This window comes from Stenella coeruleoalba (genome assembly GCF_951394435.1).
Source record: "Stenella coeruleoalba genome assembly, chromosome: 1".
Lineage (NCBI taxonomy): Eukaryota > Metazoa > Chordata > Mammalia > Artiodactyla > Delphinidae > Stenella > Stenella coeruleoalba.
The window spans coordinates 6212924-6231089 of NC_137169.1; the positions used below are offsets into that span (position 1 = coordinate 6212924).

Genomic DNA, 18166 nt, shown 5'->3' on the forward strand with positions numbered 1-18166 from the left:
TCAAGGCAGAGGTGGCCCCCAGAGGTCCGTGCTGGGAACCGCGTGGACCCCCATTCTCCAGGCCCCAGGTCAAGGCACTGCTGGTGCCCAGGAGGCTCCACGAATGACTGAGGGACACGGGGAAGCTGAGCACCGACTCCAGCAGCCCGGGTTTCAAGGGGAGGGTGGGCCCCAGCACCTCACCTTGGCCGACTTCTTCACCGTCTCTGCTTTACTGTCGTTGCTGGAGGTGCTGGCAGCGCTGGGGGAGTTCCGGCCGCTGGAGCGGATGTCTTCATTGATGGGCGAGGCGCGACCATCAGGGCTGGCTGGCTGCTTCTTCCGACCACTGCGCAGTGTAGACATCTGCCCACCCCAACCGGAGGCTGGTGAGACTGGGCCCCAGTTCCCACACCGGCCACCTGAGCCCCAGTCCCAGGCAGGAGCCTCCAGAGCAGGTCCACCAACAGCCTCATGGCAAATCCCAGATCCTGGCCAACCACGGGGACCCCTGGCTGTCCCTGGCTGCACAGGGGTCACCATGGAGCGAAGAAAGGAGGGGGTGAACGGGCGGGTTTACATGGAAAAGAGGGCGATTCTCAGCTTACACCGGAAGCGCTCGTCTCCAGGGACTGTCCTGAATGAGGCGAGCCTGCCTGAGGGCAGAAGTCGGGAGGGCAGCCCTACTCCGTGAGCTACCCCGAGGGACAGTTACACCTAAAGTCAGTTTTAAGTCACCTCACCCTTTCTGTTTGCTCCATGTTAACTGCCCGCTCCTCCCACCAGATCCAAACACACACACTTGCTGATTTCACCTGACAGGATGGAAGTGACCCAAAGAGATGAGCTGTCAAATAATGCGCTCAGCTCCTAAAACCACCAGGCCTTCAGCAGGTTTCTGCAAAGCCATGGGGGCTCGGAAGAGACAGGGGTACAGCAAGTCACACTGGTCTACCAGCTCCCCAAGGAAGGTGCAAGGGAGGGAGAGAACAGAGAGCTCTTCCCAGCCCCACAGGCAAAAAGCTAATTAATGCCTTCGGGCAAATCATTTCACCTTTGGGGGGTCTGCTTCTCTACCCAAAATGAAACACACCTACCATCCTCCTCCTGATGGGCGCAAGCCCCCAGCAGGAACCTGGAGAAGCAGTCTGGCTGCCTGGCCATGGGGACTCACCGAGCCACGACTCCGTCGTGTCCTCATGCTATGTTTCCCACTGGGCCCATCGTCTTCCTCTTTCACAGGTTTGAACATAAATGGTGGGGGGTCCACGGGCTTCTCAATGGGGGGGAGCTCGCCGTATTTCTTGAAGTGAATGCGGCAGTCTGTACAGAGCAGGATGTTCTCCCGGCCCCCGTGGTGCCAGTCTTTGGAGGCTGTGCAAGGGAAGAGGGGCGGGGGGGTGCCAACCTCGACAACCAGCGCCCCTGGGGACAGGCATCGGAGCAGGGAGGCCCTTCCGTGGGCTCAGCTGACCCCAGCGTCACGAGAACCATGTAGCGCTGAGCTTGGACAAACACCTGTCACCCAGACCACAGAGGTACTAGTGTCGCCCTGCTCTCCCCTGCAAGGGAGAGGACTTCAGGCCTGCCCACCACCCGCACCTCATCTCAGGAGACCCAGGAAGAGCCGGCAGCAGGCTCCCAGGGAACACAGGCCCCGACCCTGAACAAGCCTGTCCTACCCACTGGTCGGCACTCCATCCTGAACGCTAACAGGAGAGTCAAGTAAAACAAAGATCTTCAACTTTCTAAGTAACCCTGAAGACAATGCAAATGTCAAGTCAATGACCGCCCAGACAGGCCTCCAATTCGACTCCCCGAACGTGCAGAGCCGGAAGTGGCCGAGCCCGGCCGTTCCAGCGCAGGCGCCCTGCCCACCAAGCCGCACTTACTGGTGCTGAAGCAGTGGCGGCAGGCGTAGCCCTTCAGCTCCTGCTCGCTGTCCTCACTGTCGAAGTCATCCTCACTGGCTGAACTCAGGTCCACTGGGAACGATGGGCACGCAAGGGGGTGGTGGGAGACACCGTCAGCTGGGCCAAGACTGGGACCACCTGTCACCTCTGGCCTGTCCCAGGCTCTGAGCCAACAGTCAGGGTGGCCCAGCAGGCCACAAAGGACCACTCTGAATGAAGAACTCGTGTATGAGCGGTGATACCCGAGGGTCTGCCCTGCCACTCCGCGGGGGGGCTGCTGTCACGCCTCAGTCCCGGGGTGGCTGGCACCGATGCCCACAGCTGGTGGACGTGAACAGGGCCAAGTGCACCTGCGACGCCCTCCCTGACACCCTGAGGAATTCCCTCTCCAGCAAGCCCTAGCCCCTCCGGCCCTACTGGATTACTTCTTGTTTGCATGAGCAACATAAGCGACCCTCAGGCTGAGTGCCCTGGGCCAGGGCAGAACCACAAGGCACTACTCTAGTTTTCAGAGGTTAAGAAGGTGTGGGCTTCACTGTCATATCAGATTGCAAGTCACAGGGGACAAAGAGGAGAATCCCAATAAAGCAGCAGGAAGGAGAAGAAAACATTCATCTGACCGCACTGCAGCCACAACACAAGTGCAGTACCCCCTCGGCTACGGGGAAACGTCCTCTGGGTCACCAGTAACGCCTCAGGCCAAGGCTAAGACTTACATTTTTGTAAAAGATGATGTTGAGTTTAAGGAAAATCTAAATGTACAAATAGCTTGCAAAACTCTCCCTACCAAATCCCCCGAGTCAGTGAGACACTCAGGTCAGGCTTTGTACTTCCCCCCATCTCTCTCTCCCCCTCTCTCTCTCTCTCTCTCTCTCTCTCTCTCTCTCTCTCTCTCTCTCTCTCTCTCACACACACACACACACACACACACACACACACACACACACACACACACACACACACACACACACACACGAGCTGTGCCAGGGATGCGCACGAAAGCAGGCCCACCCACAGCTGCGACACGTGCCTGCGTGTGCACAGCCCCCACTTACAGAATTCACTGGACGGGGGTCTGGAGGGCGTGTTGACGGGCGTGGATGCAGTGCGGGTCTTAATCCTCCTGAACACGGCCTGCCTGCGGTGCCTGCGGTGAGCCCGGGAGCTGGCTGCTTCCGGGGTTTTCTTCCAGTAGTAATAGAAGGTGATCAGCTCTCCCTGCATGAAAGAAGGGACGGCTGTGTGGGAAGCACCCTCGCCCCAGCACTGCCTCTTGCGCTGTGAGCAGAGGCTGGCTTTACGACAGCTGCCCGGAGGCCCGCACTCCCTCAAGACACACCTGCAGAGCTGCCAGGCCACTGGGGCCAGCCCCTTGGAGCGTTAACTTCTAGACATCAGGAACATTCATCTGCTCAACAGGTATCTGCTGGGTGCCTATGTGCAGATGCCGCCACTGCTCTAAGCACTGGAGGTGCATCAGTAAATCACTGACACAAAGGAAGACCCCTATCCTCCAGCTGTGTGTGTGTGTGTGTGAATGGGTGCACACACACAGGATGATCTCTTCACAGCGTTTCAGTGAATCCACAAAGGGGCGACACGGAAATACCCGGCCAGTTAGACCATTCCAGAAACCAAAGCAAACAACTGAGGTGGCAGGAACTGGGGCCAGGAGGAAGGTCAGGAAGAACAGACCCCAAACCCAGGCAAATTGCTCTACAGCCGAATGCCCACCCCGGACAAGCCAGCACTGGGTGCTGAAGGCGAGACCGGGGCCTGGCGAAAAAGATTAAGAGTGGACACAGCACACTGTGGCGCTGGGTGGAGATGAAAGGCCACATGTCACGAGGTCAGTGTTTCAGGCCAAAGGAGCGCCTCGTTTCATGCATGGCTCAAAAGAAAGGGAGGCAAGACATCTTTCTAAAAAATACAGCAAGTGGACATGAGTCCAAGTACAACTTGAAAAAAAAAAAAAACAAGAGCATTTTTGGCACTCCCAGCCCCAAGGGGCTCATCTGGCACACCGCATGTGTACACACACGGGTGGGGGTGGGGGATGGTCGTATGGTGTGTTCCACTAACACTGGTTGACAAAAGACTGTTTTCTTAAAACAAACACCCCAAGATAAAGTGCCTCTACTTGGAATGTTTAAAAAACAGTTAAAACAGACTTCCCTGGTGGTACAGTGGTTAAGAATCTGCCTGCCAATGCAGGGGACATGGGTTCCAGCCCTGGTCCGGGAATATCCCATGTGCCGCAGACCAACTAAGCCTGTGCGCCACAACTACTGAGCCTGCGCTCTAGAGCCCGCGAGCCACAACTACTGAAACCTAAGTACCACAACTACTGAAGCCTGCGCGCCTAGAGTCCGTGCTCCCAACAAGAGAGGCCACCGCAATGAGAAGCCCGTGCACTGCAATGAAGAGTAGCCCCCGCTCACCACAACTAGAGAAAGTCTGCGTGCAGCAGTGAAGACCCAACGCAGCCAAAGATAAATAAATTAAATAAATTTATTTTTTAAAAAACCCAGTTAAAACAGTGAGAGAGGCTCGATCACACTGATCTTCCGTAATTAAATCAATACTGTAGAAAGTCAGTTAACCTGACAGACGGTATCTTGGGACGTGTCCCTGGCAGCGGGGGTGGCAGGGGGTGTGTGGTGGTGCGTCCTGCATCTGAAGGTGGGAGCTTCTTGGCCAAAGCCCACTCTGCCTCACAGGAGGCTCTCTGCCTTGGGAATGGAGGGGCCAAAAAAGATAAGTGAAGAGTCTGTCCTCCAGTGACCTGAGGTCTAGCTGCAAAGACCAGTGTTAAGAAGACTGAAAGAGACAGAGCAGCACAGGTACCACACAATGAACCCCTGGGACTGGCAGAGTGCCCAGTCAGATGAGGTTCCCATGAACACACCCCCAGAAGGAACGGCCAAAAGATGGTATGGGGACTTCCCTGGTGGCTCAGTGGTTAAGAATCAGCCTGCCAACACATGGGACACGGGTTTGAGCCCTGGTCCGGGAAGATCCCACATGCTGCAGAGAACTAAGCCCGTGTGCCACAACTACTGAGCCTGCACGCCACAACTACTGAAGCCCGCGCTCTACAACAAGAAAAGCCAGCGCAACGAGAAGCCCGCGCACCGCAATGAAGAGTAGCCTCCGCTCGCCACAACTAGAGAAAGCCCGTGCACGGCAACGAAGACCCAACGCAGCCAAATATAAAATAAAATAAAGTAAAATAAAATAGAAACAGCTTTTAAACAAGGAGCCCGGAACAGATTCCACCATCTGAGTTCCAAGGATCAAAATGACCAAGTCTGAAGGACTGTTAAAATTAAAATGAAAGAATATAAATTTCAAAATTCAGGAAGACAGGGGAGTGACGAGGAATCTCATACACTGCTGGTGAAATGTAAAAGGGTCGAACCACTTTGTAAAACCGTGTGGCAGTTCTTAGAAAGCCAAATATGTACCATACGACCTAGCAAATGATTCGACTCCTAGGTGTTTACCCCAAAGGAATAAAAACATATGTGCACACGAAGACTTTTATACAAGTGTTCATTAAAACTTTACTCTCCATAGCCAGAAACTGGGAACAAGTCAAACAGCCCCTCAGCAGGAAAACGGATAAACGTATTATGGTACACCCACTCACAAGAATACCACTTGGCAGTAAAAAGGAACAAACTACTGATGGGTACAACCAGTGGATGAATCTCAAAGACATCATGTTGAATGAAAGCAGCCAAACACCAAAGGGAACACAGACTGTACGATTCCATTCTAGAAAAGACAAATCTGTAATCACAAAAAGCAAATGAGTGGTTGCCTGGAGTCTGGAGCATGAGGGGTAGGCAACGGAGATCTTTTGGGGTGATGGGGCTGGTTCTATACATCGATGGTGGTGGTGTTACATGGATGTATACAGTTGTCAAAACTCACTGAACTTGTGCACTTCAAGTGGGTGCATTTTTACGATCTACATGGTATGCACACCATACATCAATGAGTTGACTATAAAAGAAAAAGAAAAAAATCCAGACCAGGTTTTATCAGCTGCCTCTCAACCACTGTAATGTCTAGGAAGGGATTAAACATTGGAATGGAGCAAATCTGGGAGGATTAGAAACAGTATATTGGTGACTGCATGGGTGGCTAGGTCATGAGCACAAACAAAAGAATATGTGGGGGAAAGCTTTCGTTCTACAAATAGGGAGTGAAGCAGCTCGAGGCCTCACCAGGAATGAAGTCAATTGAACTTTAATCAAACATGCATAGCGTGTGCTGTGGTGACCCACTGCACATAAATTCAGGGAAGAAAAGCTGCTGCAGAAATCAACAGCTTACTGAAACATTAACACAGGCAATCACTGATCAAAAGGCAGCTCCACAAAGGCAGCCTTGCAAATGAGCTCCTGCTTGCGTTGCAAGCGCACATAGAGGCGTAAACGCTGTCGACACGAATGGCCTGTAATGATCATTTTGTACCCAGTGCTCGAACCTCATCCCGCAACAAGGCCTCACAGTCAACAAGCCTCGCGTCTCGGGGCAGAACTGCACAGGCTCAAGGAACTAAACTGGTTTAGTGCCTGGGCAAAGAAGCAAAGGAAGGGGCTGAAGTCATCTCTCAGAGAAAAGCCGGCGTGCAGCAACGAAGACCCAACGCAGCCAAAAATAAATAAACTAACAAATAAATAAAATATATATATTAAAAGAAAGAATGGATAAACAACAAGGTCCTACTGTATAGCACAGGGGCTATATTCACTATCCTGTGATGAAGCATAATGGAAAAGAATATTAAAAAAAAGAATGTCTGCATGTGTGTAACTGGGTCACTTTGCTGTACAGCAGAGATGGGCACAACATTGTAAATCAACTAAACTTCAATTAAAGAAACAAGATAATTTCTTCTTCTGAAGTAAGATGAGCTACATGTCTTCTCTCTAAGGGACCTTGGGGAAATGAAAGCATAGAAGAGACTGTTGAAGAGGAAGGTGCTGTAGGCACTTCAAGTATCAAAGGTTCGTTGTCAGTGAGCACGTCTGTCCCCAGGACCACCACAGAGCAAAGCTCCCCACGCCCCAGGTTCTCTCCCCGCAGCCCAGCACGAACTCCCCAGACACGGGCCCTCTGGGAGGCTAGTGCGGAGGCAGAACAGGCAGTCAATTATTTTCGTCCCATTGCTGAAGCCTAAGGGTCCACCCAAGACTGAGTCCCATCTGCTGCAACTGTCATGTAATCATTACTGCTCCAACCATCCACGGAAGTCTCAACCCTCCAAGGTGGTGGAAGACGAGGTCCAGGGATCCCCGCCCGCACACCGAGTCCAGGGCTGCCATCTACGATCAGGTCCTCTCTTTACAAGCCAAGGGAGGCCTCAGTCTTTTGTAAATAACCCTGTACACGCACACCTCACTCTCCATTCAGGGTACACAACAGCGTTCCTTTCTCTTCCATTCTGACAACACGGTTCTGTGAACTGGCAGAAAACAACGATGCCCACTGGTCTTCCGTTAAGCTGTATTAAGCAAGGCCCTGGAAACCAGTCTCCTGCTTCCGGAACACGCAGGGAGGCAGGTGGGTAATTGAACCCGGTCCCTGCACTGTACTCAGTGCCCCCGCACCAGCCTCAGGAGGTACCCAGTGGGGGGTGCCCACAAGTGCCCCTTCTGCTGGTGAGGGGAAAGGGACTTCTCCTTTACCAAGGTTTCAACAGGCACCCTCCTCTCCTAGCCAAACACTGCCTACTAAGTGGGGGAGGGCTGGGGAGACGACAGAAGAGACGGGATGGAGCGCAGGCCTGGAGCTGCTCATGACGATGGCATTATCAACAGTTTCTTCTGAGGCGATTTTGCAGGCGCTTCAAGGCCACCTGCCACAGTCAGCAGACAACGTGGTGGACAGGCCCCACGAAGTGGCAGCTGGCCTTCACACGCAACTGACACACCCCACTGCAGGGGTTAGAAAGTAAGCGTTCAGAAGAAAGTATCTTATTTCTCTAAGACATATTATTACTGTTCAGACGCTAAATGAGTATTTTAACTTGAGTATGTGGAGCAAGCACCGCTAAGTGATCTCCACACAATGCCTTCAGTCAGCAGGCCGATGGCCAATTAGCATCAGACTGGTGTTCCTCTGCTAAAACTTGTTTGAAGACTGCCCTTCAGTCGCCATCTGGCTCCTTCTTTGGTGGTCCAGGTAAAAAGGGTGAAGAAACCCACCACTATGGAGAGATCTAAAGCTTTAAAAAAAAAAAATTTAAAAAAAAAGTGTGTTTTTCCAGGGAGAAGGTCCAGGAAGCAATGAGTAGTTATGAAACAAGGCCCCAAACCCAGTGGGGCAGGAGGGAGAAGGAAACATGGCACAGAGTTGCTTCGAGCTGCTTCATTCCCCAACCCAGGGCCCCAGGAAATGACACCGTGGCCACTGGAGCTGGTGCTAGGAAGCCTGCCTGGGACGTGTCTCCTGGGAAGAGCTGCTCTAACCGGAGCAGAGCTCAGGCCCTCTGATTTCCATGGCCACCTCTGCCTGGGAATTACAGCTGCATTGTTTCTTGGCAAAAACTACTAATTCAAGGGTAGTGAAGCAAGTCAGTTAAATTTCCTGTCACAGACTCCCACGCAAGTCATTCTTTCCCTTCACTCCCTGAGGATTCAAGGGCTGAATCTGACAACTGTTGAGAACATCTGAGGTGAGCAGCCGGGCACTGGGTAGAACCGTCCACTGTCTTTAGGGGCAGCCACCTTTACAAATCTTTTTCCAGCAGGCACCTGGTTGTCTTCCAGCAACAACTCTGGTAATTAAAGCAATGCTGTCCTGGGCTCCTCCTTTTGTTAACCAACCGAATCCCCTAATCGCTAAAGGAGCCCCCAGCCAGCTGGCTCTGCTGCTAATTGTTAAACACCACCTCTGTGGTCTCGGAGTGCATCTGCGAGGACGATGACATGCTTGAAGGCGCACAGCAGAAAACCACAGCCTCCTGACCTAGCAGGCCATGCGGGAGGAAGCCCCACGCGAGGGGGTATCCTGCTTCGGGGCAGGCTCCCGACGCTCCTTACCCTCTTTACCCACATCCGGCTCCTTTCCTGGAGAGACGAAGGGAAGGGAGGAAAGGCAAGACTTTGGAAGTCCGGGAAGGCCTCCTGGGTGTAACTGGTTAAAACGACAAGGCCACGTGAAGACACTCAGAGATATTCCTGAACCAAGCACTCTGCTGCCCCTGTTTAAAATCTCAATTGTGCAGGGTAAAGGAAAGAAAACATTCTTTTCTTTTTTCTTTTTTTTTTAAACAATTACCACCACTACATGTGAACATTGTGAAGGAATGGGAATAGATCTGGGTTTTTTCAACTCAAAATTGTAGAGGTTTCCTAAGCTCTACACTTCTTTAGCTGCTGACCTCAGCCACCTGCAGATCCTACCTCTGGTCCCACACCTTCACGCGGATGTCCAGACCTGCGGTCCTGGGCTGGCTTGTCCCCTCCCACACAGAGACTAGGTCAGTCCTCCCAAAGCACAGCTCTGACCTCGTCAACTTTCCCCTCTGAATCACTGAAGGCTCCTCGAGGCCTACAGAACAAATGCCCAGCTGCTTCACTGCTTCCTCCAGGCCTTTCCCTCTGTCCCCAGAAGACCTTTTGACTGCATTCCCCGCCTCTCATGGTCTCTGGCTTATGCCAATCACGACGGCCAGTCCCTGTTCCTCGGTGCTTTCCTGCTGCTGGCGGGACGCAGCCCCGTGAACCACTCACTACTCTGTCTCCTTGATGTCCGGTCCAAGCCCTCCTCACCACGCAGGGCTCCGGCCATCCCAGATGTCGTCTTCTCCTCGAAGCCCTCCTTCACCCGTCTCGCCAACCACGAGGCCGTCGCAACGTCGTCTCACTCCTCCGTGCTGTGCACACAGGCTCTCCCTCGCACTGCAACCGTGAATGAGCTTGTCCAGCTCCCCAAGTCTATGTCCACCTCATCTGTGGGACCCACCCCAGAGGTCTAGGGCATCATCTTGGATATAATGAGTATTCAATAAACATCTGACAGAATGAGTATTTCTTGAGAACTAAAATTCACTGGAAACAAACACTAAAAGGGTAAAACTTTTGAGAAATGGACAAGATTGCCAACTTTTTATTTTGCCAAGTAAGGTCACTGAAAACAACTGCCTCATCTCACCATTATTTCACAGAAGAAATGACATTATCTCTAAAAAGCAGAAAAAGATAGACAATCTCCAAATAAGGGTTCCTTAATTTGATATTTAGTGTTATGCAAAATGACTACATTGTTCTTATTTTTCACTTCCCACAGGCCAGTGAAAACTGAATCCTTGCGCGTGCGTGGTCACTTGGAAGCAGCTGCTCTAAAGGTGGGCGTCAGGGCTGGTGGGAGGGTGGGCTTAGGAATCCAATGCCACCACTTCCTCACCAGTAGCTTTACTTACAAACCAACAAACCGCCTTTTACTGGGCTATGAAATCTATAATAACAATAGCTAAGCACTGTAAGTATGCACTTTCCCTACTTTAACATATTTAACCTTCATAGTACCCTCGCATCTTCATTACCCCCGCTTTACAAATGAAACAACCAAGCCACAGGGAGAAGAGGTCATAGCTCCAGTTGGCAGCCCTGGGGGTCTGGCTCCAGTCTTATGTTCTTAACCACTCTGCTATGAAGTAAGGGGAAACAGCAATTTTTTTTTAAAGTCAGAGGCTCAAATTTGGGTTAACTTTGATCTGCAGAGTTCATTTCTATAGTATCTTAAACCCACTAACTGGAGCCTGGATAGTGGTGGCTGAAGAGCACAGAGGAGCACTGTGCATCCCTGATCACAACAGGCAGCCGGCCTTCCCCCCATGAATTACAGAACCGCACCCGCCTGAAGCAACTCTTAGGGGGACCAAGGTCAGACACACATTTGGTAGGCACGAGTGCACAGTCAGAATTATGCACAAGCCCAGAGAAACATGTCCTACTTCCCATACCGAGAACAGACAGCAGGGACAAGACTGGACGGACTCTGGAGGCCCACTGCCACGGGCACCCTCCTGACCAGCTCGCCACGCCTTGGGCCGTCCAGGGGCCCCTGTTCCAGAAGCCCTCTGTCCACTTCTCGCTCTAGGCTACAAATGTCACAGACCCGTGCCGAGCAAAGGGCCTTCACACACCTCTTCACCCCAAAGCAGTGACTCTTCATTCCCCAAGGAAGCTTGAGAGTTTAGATCCTGTAGAGTCCCTCAAGAAAAGACTTCTGCACATGCTACAGGGCATCCTTCCAAACTACTTCCAGCTAGAGGCACGTAATTAAAGCGGCGACTTCCAACTGTGACTCATGGGCCACTCAGGGGAGCCCATGAGCCTCCACTCTTGCTGCCTCCTCCCCAAGCGGCTCCATTAAACCACCAACTGAGCCCCCGCAGAAGGTTCTGCCACTTCACCAAAAACAACAACAGTAACCAAACGTAAGTAACAGGTCTGGAAATGGCTCATTTGAAGACACAGATCAACACCATCACGAATTGGTCTAAAGCCCAGCCTGAACTGAAGGGCTCCCAGCCACGTGCGGGGCCCACATCAGCCTCTGGCACAGCACGTGACCAACCGCCTTTGCTTAACACGGATCCCCGCAGAAGCGCCCACAGGGGGGGCCTTTATTTTTGGTTTTACTGGGGTGTTTGTTTAAATACAGACTGTTAACATTTTCAATATAATAACGTCAACACCAGGAGTCTCGTTTTCTCTGTAGGGCCTCCCAAACCTCAAGAATTCATTCACTGAAATAGGTTTTCTCTCCCACAAGCTGAATACTTCATTATTTCCTGAATTCACTTTATTGGGGTTCAGCAACAGGGCAAGTGGGATTTCACCGCCATTGGGTCTATCACCACATCACCCTTCTTAATGTTTTCTAGTTCCTGTAACAAAACCACAATTCTACCAGCAAAGGGGGAGAAGAGAGAGGGGAAAAAGAAAGCCATGAAACTGTTAAAACCGCCATTCTCTGTCTCGTAAACATTTTTCTATTTATCGGACTTTCATTGTCTGTGCAATCTTATTATCCCTGCACAGTATCAAAGTGACATCTGCCAGGGTCACCCTATAAAATATACATTGGCAATGCAACATTTAATGACAGGAATGGGACAAAAGATGAAGGATGGGAGAGGGTGGCATGCTACAGGACGTTTTAAAGGGATCATCAGTTATATCTGTGCATTTCCCGAGGTGATAACTGAATAACGGGGCTGGAGGGAAAGCCATTTTTGAGCTCAGAAAGGACAGTCAGGAGACAACGTGTTTGTACTGGAAAACCTGTAATGGCTGCCAGAGAGCGAGAGCAGCTACTGTAGCAACGCTGCTTCTTCTATTTCATGCTTTTTAGGGGCGCACAGCAAATTATCAAGTACAATCAATTTCTGCAAGTTGAATTTTGAAATAAAGGATAGACTTCCTCATTACAAAGAAAGGAGGGAAGAGGGGTATTTAGTTTTGTCATTCTATCACATTTGTTTAATAAAAGGAACAGAAGCAAAGATTGCTCTTCAAAGCACAAAAACACAGTTACAGTACAGCATCCCAGATGCGAAACGGGCCATGTCTTTCACTTGAGTTTTGGATTTAACCTAAGGCAAAGATCTCCGAGAAGTCCAGACAGGCCTGCAAAGCACGCCCGCGCTCCTCTGTGCTCCCGCCTCTCTCACGCGGCCAGCAGCTGCTGCACGGCAGCCTTTAGCACAAAAGAACTCCAGGGAGGAGGCCGAGGGCCCGGCAGCTCTCTACACACTAGCTGTTCCGGCTGAGGTGTCCCGCCCCCCAATTCCTGTGCCTGTTCCTTCATGGTTAGCTCCTAGGAGAGGAGGTGAGGGGACCTCAAACTCCTCCACCTGTGAGAAGACTGCCAGCAGGGGAGGCGGAGGACACCAGAGTTTGCTGGGGGGTAAAGAGAGTACCAATGAGGAGCAGCAGTGTGGGAAAGCGGTAAGGAAACCGGCCACGCAGGCCCCTACCAGTGGGGGCCACGTCTCCCAGCTGATCCTAGCAGCTCTGGGTAGCAGATTTCCACACGGGTTTCCTCACCACCGCTTCACTACGATCCAGGAGAAGCAGCCCAAGTCTAGAACACCTCACAGATGCCTGGGGTGCAGGACACTTAGCTCACCTGGGCAGACGAGGTGGGAAGAAAGGGGACCACAGGATGGACAGACAGCTGCCGGCAGAACACGAGGGGAGCACCCGCCCCCCCGAGGCCCCCCAGGAAACAGCCTATGCCACCCCCCATGAGGTTGCCATCGGAGGAAGGAAAGGTCACTCAGTCTGCGCTCCCAGGACGAGCAGGTGTGCTGGGCACCGTGACCACAGCTGCTCCGGGTTCCAGGGGGTCTCCAAGCATCGTGCAGGTGACTCACACGAACGCGCTCGCTGTAGCTCAGAACACACGTGCAATGTGACCCACCAGGGCTTTGGGCTGTAGTTTATGAAAACGACTTGTGGATCCCTCGCCACAGCTCGTGGTGTGGGCTCGGAGGGCTCCCCGTGCCCCCGGCCCGGCCCAGGTTCCTGTCTAGGCCTCCTCAGGGCTCCCCGTCAGGGGCTGGGGGGCTGGGCGGCTGGCCCCTGTGGGAGGCCGCTGCAGGTGTGGAGCCTGTGAGGACGCACGGGTGGGTCGCTCCTCTCAGGGGCCCCTTAGGCTCCCTGGGCAGCATCCCCAGCCCGAAGGGGCTCGGGAAGATCATGCTGCCACCGTGGGGCTGACTGCCCAGAGGGGAGCTGGAAGCTTCCTTGGCCATCTAACCCACGTCTTCAAAACACTGGATGGAGCTAGATCTCTGAAACAAACTGTATGGTAGGGACGACTCTCTAGGGCCGACTGGGATCTCTTCCCTCTTGGGTGACACGCTGCTAACTTATAATCAGCACGCCTTGTGTGCATCCAAATCCCGCAATCTCATTCTGGAGACAAACCACCAATGTTGCCATCCTGGGTGGCTGCAGTCACCCCACTCTAGCTACCCCCTCTCCCCTGGACTGATATGGGGTGTGGCAGGAAGAGGGAGGGGTGCTCCCGGGGGATACCTGGACCACTCCCTTTTATTTTAGCCGCGCCTCGCGGCATGTGGGATCTTAGTTCCCCAACCAGGGATCAGACCTGTGTCCCCTGCATTGGAAGCGTGGAGTCTTATCCACTGGACCGCCAGGGAAGTCCCCCAAACTACTCCCGACTTTATGTTGAGACCGGCCCAAGACGTGAAGGTGCTCTTGGCCCACTCTTGGGAAATTTTCCCTCATGCCCCACGTGTTGCTAAAAGGTCACTCTTGGGCACTGGCCTTTTGTAACAAAAAGTGACACAAAGGGAAGACACTGACAGATGAGCTCTGCATTCTTATTACCTAAACCTGAGTCCCAGAAACGACGCTAAAAAGTCAAGAAACTTTTCATTAATTCAAGAGCTTTAAAATCTTAAAGAGTTTCCAGTCGCAGAAAGCCTCAAAAACGGCCTTTATCCAGTTCTGCTTCACTTCCCCAAAGAAGTCAAAACCCTTTGCAGTGAAGGAGAACAGAAAGGTAGACATTTCTCTGTGAGGCGACTTCGGGCTTGAGCCCATGGCCACAGGGCCCTACTCTGCCGAGAGAGCAGCCAGAGTTGGGGCAGAGAGCAGGACTGCCAAAGAGACATCCCTCAGGCGCTGGTCCCCATTTTAAAAACGGAGAATAGCACCTCACTCATTGAACTGTGACATTAAGAAGAGGTGATGCATACAAAACACTTCGGACAGTGCTTGGCCTACTGTAAAAGATACGTAACTGTTGGTCACGACACTGAAACAAACCAAAAAGTCCCAGTGGTGGTAGCAGCTACAATGCCTGTTCTTTTGCCTGACTGGAAAATAACTGTATCACAGTCACAAACGAAACACGAAGTCCTAAGAGAGAGCAAGCAAACGCAGCATTTCTAGAAACAGCAAAAGCATTAAATATTTTTAAAAATTCTGACTCAGGATAAAAAAAAAAAAAAAAGCAGAATTGAGCTGAAATGGGTGACGAGTACAACTGTATTCAAGAAGCAACAGGGACCTGAATGGTTCAAATGCTTACACTGGCCTAAGAGATGAACTCGCTGTACTTGTGGGCTGGCCATGCCCATCCCTGGGAGCCACAGGCACATAGTCGAGCCCTGGTAATGCCAGAAACCTCACCAGTGTGGCCAAACGAGAACCACACATCCCAGGTCACCACCTTCTGCCACAAATGACCACTTCTCGCCTGCACCCATGAACCCACGTGCAGCACAAACCACAACAGCACAATGAGCCAGCATCTAACCTCGAAAGCAGCGACGCCAACACACAGGCTTCAGGAGGCAGCACCCAGTGCTGTACCGAGTTCTTCCCAGCCCTCCATGACCAGCTATGTGTCCATGGGAAGGCTCGTTAACCTCTCTGAAACTCTATTTCCTCATCTGTAAACTAGGGAAGGTTCAGTAGTAGCTCCCTCCTTTACAAGGCTGTGGTTAGGACTGAAATGCCTAAGAGAGGCCTGACACATATGCTTAATAAATGACAGCCATGATGTTTATTCTCTTTCCATTTGGGAAAAGGACTAGAAACTTAAAACTAAGTTCAACTTAAGGGACTAGTTTAATTAACTGAATTAAAAAAACAATCTTCCAAAGAATGGTTTCTGTAACTGACTTCCTTCTTCTAATGTGTTCCCCCTCAAACTAGACACTTTATATAGTCAAAGAATAAGGGAATGTTAGGCGTAGCGAATGATAATGGTGTTCTGGGCAAGTTCATGGTATGAAAGACAGCACAGGTCAAAGGTCAGCATTCTCCCCAAAGCTCCCAAGTAGAACCACCAGAACATATACCTACCTAAAAGCCTCACTGAGGCAACTGAAAAAGTCCTGTATCTGCCCAGCAGCAGCTTCCATTCTCAGATAAGCAGCACGAGAATGAGAACATGTAGTATCACTACTCATTTCAGCAGGAATGAACTAAGAGAATGGACCTGCTAATCTGCAGCAGACTACTCTGGGGTTTACCAGTTGTCCCTATACTTCAACGCAGAATTAGCTTTAATAGACAAGTTGGAAAGGTCCAGCTTGGGGGACTCGCAACACCCCATTATTTAACTTCATGACACCGTCACTCCACTCTTAAAAGTCCCAAAGAACATTAATTACAGTGAACTTTGTTAGTGAACTTTAAAAATACTCTCTTATGAAAATGTGGAATATAATAATAATGTCCCAAACCCCAGAATGAAAACTGCTGGCTTAGATCACAAACTCTTTAAGCAGAAAGAAAGTTGAAAAGACTCTCCAAGAGTTAAAGCTAGAAAGAATCTGTGTTTCTTTTTTTTTCCCCCCTCCCCTCCGCCCCTAAGAATCTATGTTTCTGATGCTGAGCTGAGGATGGGAAAAAATGTTGTACAACTCGCTGTATCACCCCACAGCATCCCTGGGCCCACTGACTCGGGGGGTCCGGGCTCTACAATCTATCCCACGTTGTGGCTGTCTCTCTGCCACTCCGTGCTGTGTAATCAGGGAATGTGTGAGCTGGGATGTCTGTGAAGTTCAGCCTACTCCTGAGTTACGTATGTCCTCTTCCCACTGTCCAACTTTTTCCCCTCAGGACACCAGGTCAATTCTACAATGCTCTCCCACTAAAGGGACTGTGCTGATATGCCCAGAAAATTAATGTGCTGTTCTAGATGCTCTGGGGGTACTAAAGCACCTACGTCCTAACACTGTATTAATAATTAAAAGTAGGGATCCTCTCCTGGGAACTCAAGCAATCATTTCAACAGTGACTCACATATGGCAGCAAATAAAGAAGCAAGTGTTAGCTACTTAAGACAACAGCAGAGACACAAGGCTATATACTAACCCCAGATAAGAGGAAAACTGGCCTGATTTGCACCACTTAAAAATTCTCGTCACGTATGATCAGAAAAGCTCTGATGTCACAACCAGATGCTTTGAAGACATTTTCTTTTGCTCCCTCTAGTGACAGGAAGCAGCACAGTTCTGTACACTTCTACTCGCCTGTTCCAAAAAGGCTGCTAATAAAGTGGTCAAGCTTTATGTTTTTTAGTTCTATGACTTAATTTCTAGTAAGCCCCAACTAAACTTTATGTCTCACTCCCCTGGGCAGGAGAGATAATGGAATGTGGCTATTGCTCCCAGGTAACAGAGGTTAACAACTGGCCATCAACATGCCATGTCACTTCTCAACTGATGAAATGACCACAATCACTTCAACACCACTCTAAAAATGACCCCAAAGCAGCCTCCGCCAAGTCTCGCTTGCCCACGTGCTCCTCCAGGGCCTGCCTGCCCGACAGCAGCTCCTCAGAGCTATTCCTGCCGGGCCTCAGGATCGGGTCCACCACCTTCCATTCCCAGAATTCCCAGCCAGACTAGGTCAAGTGTGGCCTTGCTGCACTTCAGAAGAAGCAGAGGGGGAAACTGTAGCTCCCAAATGTTCTGTGTTTCAGGATTTAACACATTCATTGTCTGAAATCAAATCAAAAGCAATTACACACATAAATAGTTGAATGAATAATACCAATACCTGCCACAGTATAATAACTGAGCTGACTCGTCATTAAATGACTTTAATGATGTCCCATGGCCCCTCCTTTCAGAGTCTCTGGCTGCCTGCTTGCCCTCTGCCCAGACAGAGGTTCAGGTCTCCTCAGGAAGCCCCAGGAAAAGCACAGCCCCTGGGAAGTCAAAAAACGATACAAGGAAGGCCTAGACAAATTCCTAAAAATCGAATGGTAGTGGGACAGGTTACTGAGAAACGTTAAACCCTGCTTCATGCTAATTCACAAAGGAGATACAGGAATTCCATGGGTGCCAAAAGGACCCTTACGAATATCAGATTGCAATAATAAAAAAAAAAAAAAATCAGATAATGTTGTACTTCTAGCTCCTGGTGGCAAAACAACACAAGACAACACAAACCCATGGACTGAGGAGGCCAGATCAGCTACTTGGTGAGCTTTTATCTCCAGAAGGGAAGATTTCTACCCCCAATAAATCCTGGCTCAGAGGAGTCAAAAGAAATGCAAAGTAGCAGCAGCTTCCAAGCTTCTAAGCAGGGAAGCAAAGGAATTTTCATGAATTTAAGGTGCACTTCTGTCCCAATCGGTCAAAATACCAGCATGTTTAAGAAAACGTGTGATACTATTGTTAGCTAATCTCTCCTTAAAAATTATTCTTGAGTTAGAAAGACAATTAAAAAAAGTTAAAAAAAAAATTGCTGTTG

The 18166-nt window shown here is 50.7% G+C and overlaps 1 protein-coding gene across 2 annotated transcripts in view; it reads right to left on the minus strand.

Moving 5' to 3' along the window:
• The window catches only part of RERE (arginine-glutamic acid dipeptide repeats), a 427549-nt gene that overhangs the window by 7648 nt on the left and 401735 nt on the right, over window positions 1-18166 (minus strand). For both annotated transcript variants that reach the window (XM_079924820.1, XM_079924821.1), the window contains 4 exons: window positions 2948-3110; window positions 1872-1964; window positions 1154-1353; window positions 184-345 (listed from right to left, as the gene is read on the minus strand). In XM_079924820.1, coding sequence (XP_079780946.1) covers window positions 184-345; window positions 1154-1353; window positions 1872-1964; window positions 2948-3110 — 618 coding nt within the window. The remainder of the gene's footprint in view (window positions 1-183; window positions 346-1153; window positions 1354-1871; window positions 1965-2947; window positions 3111-18166) is intronic.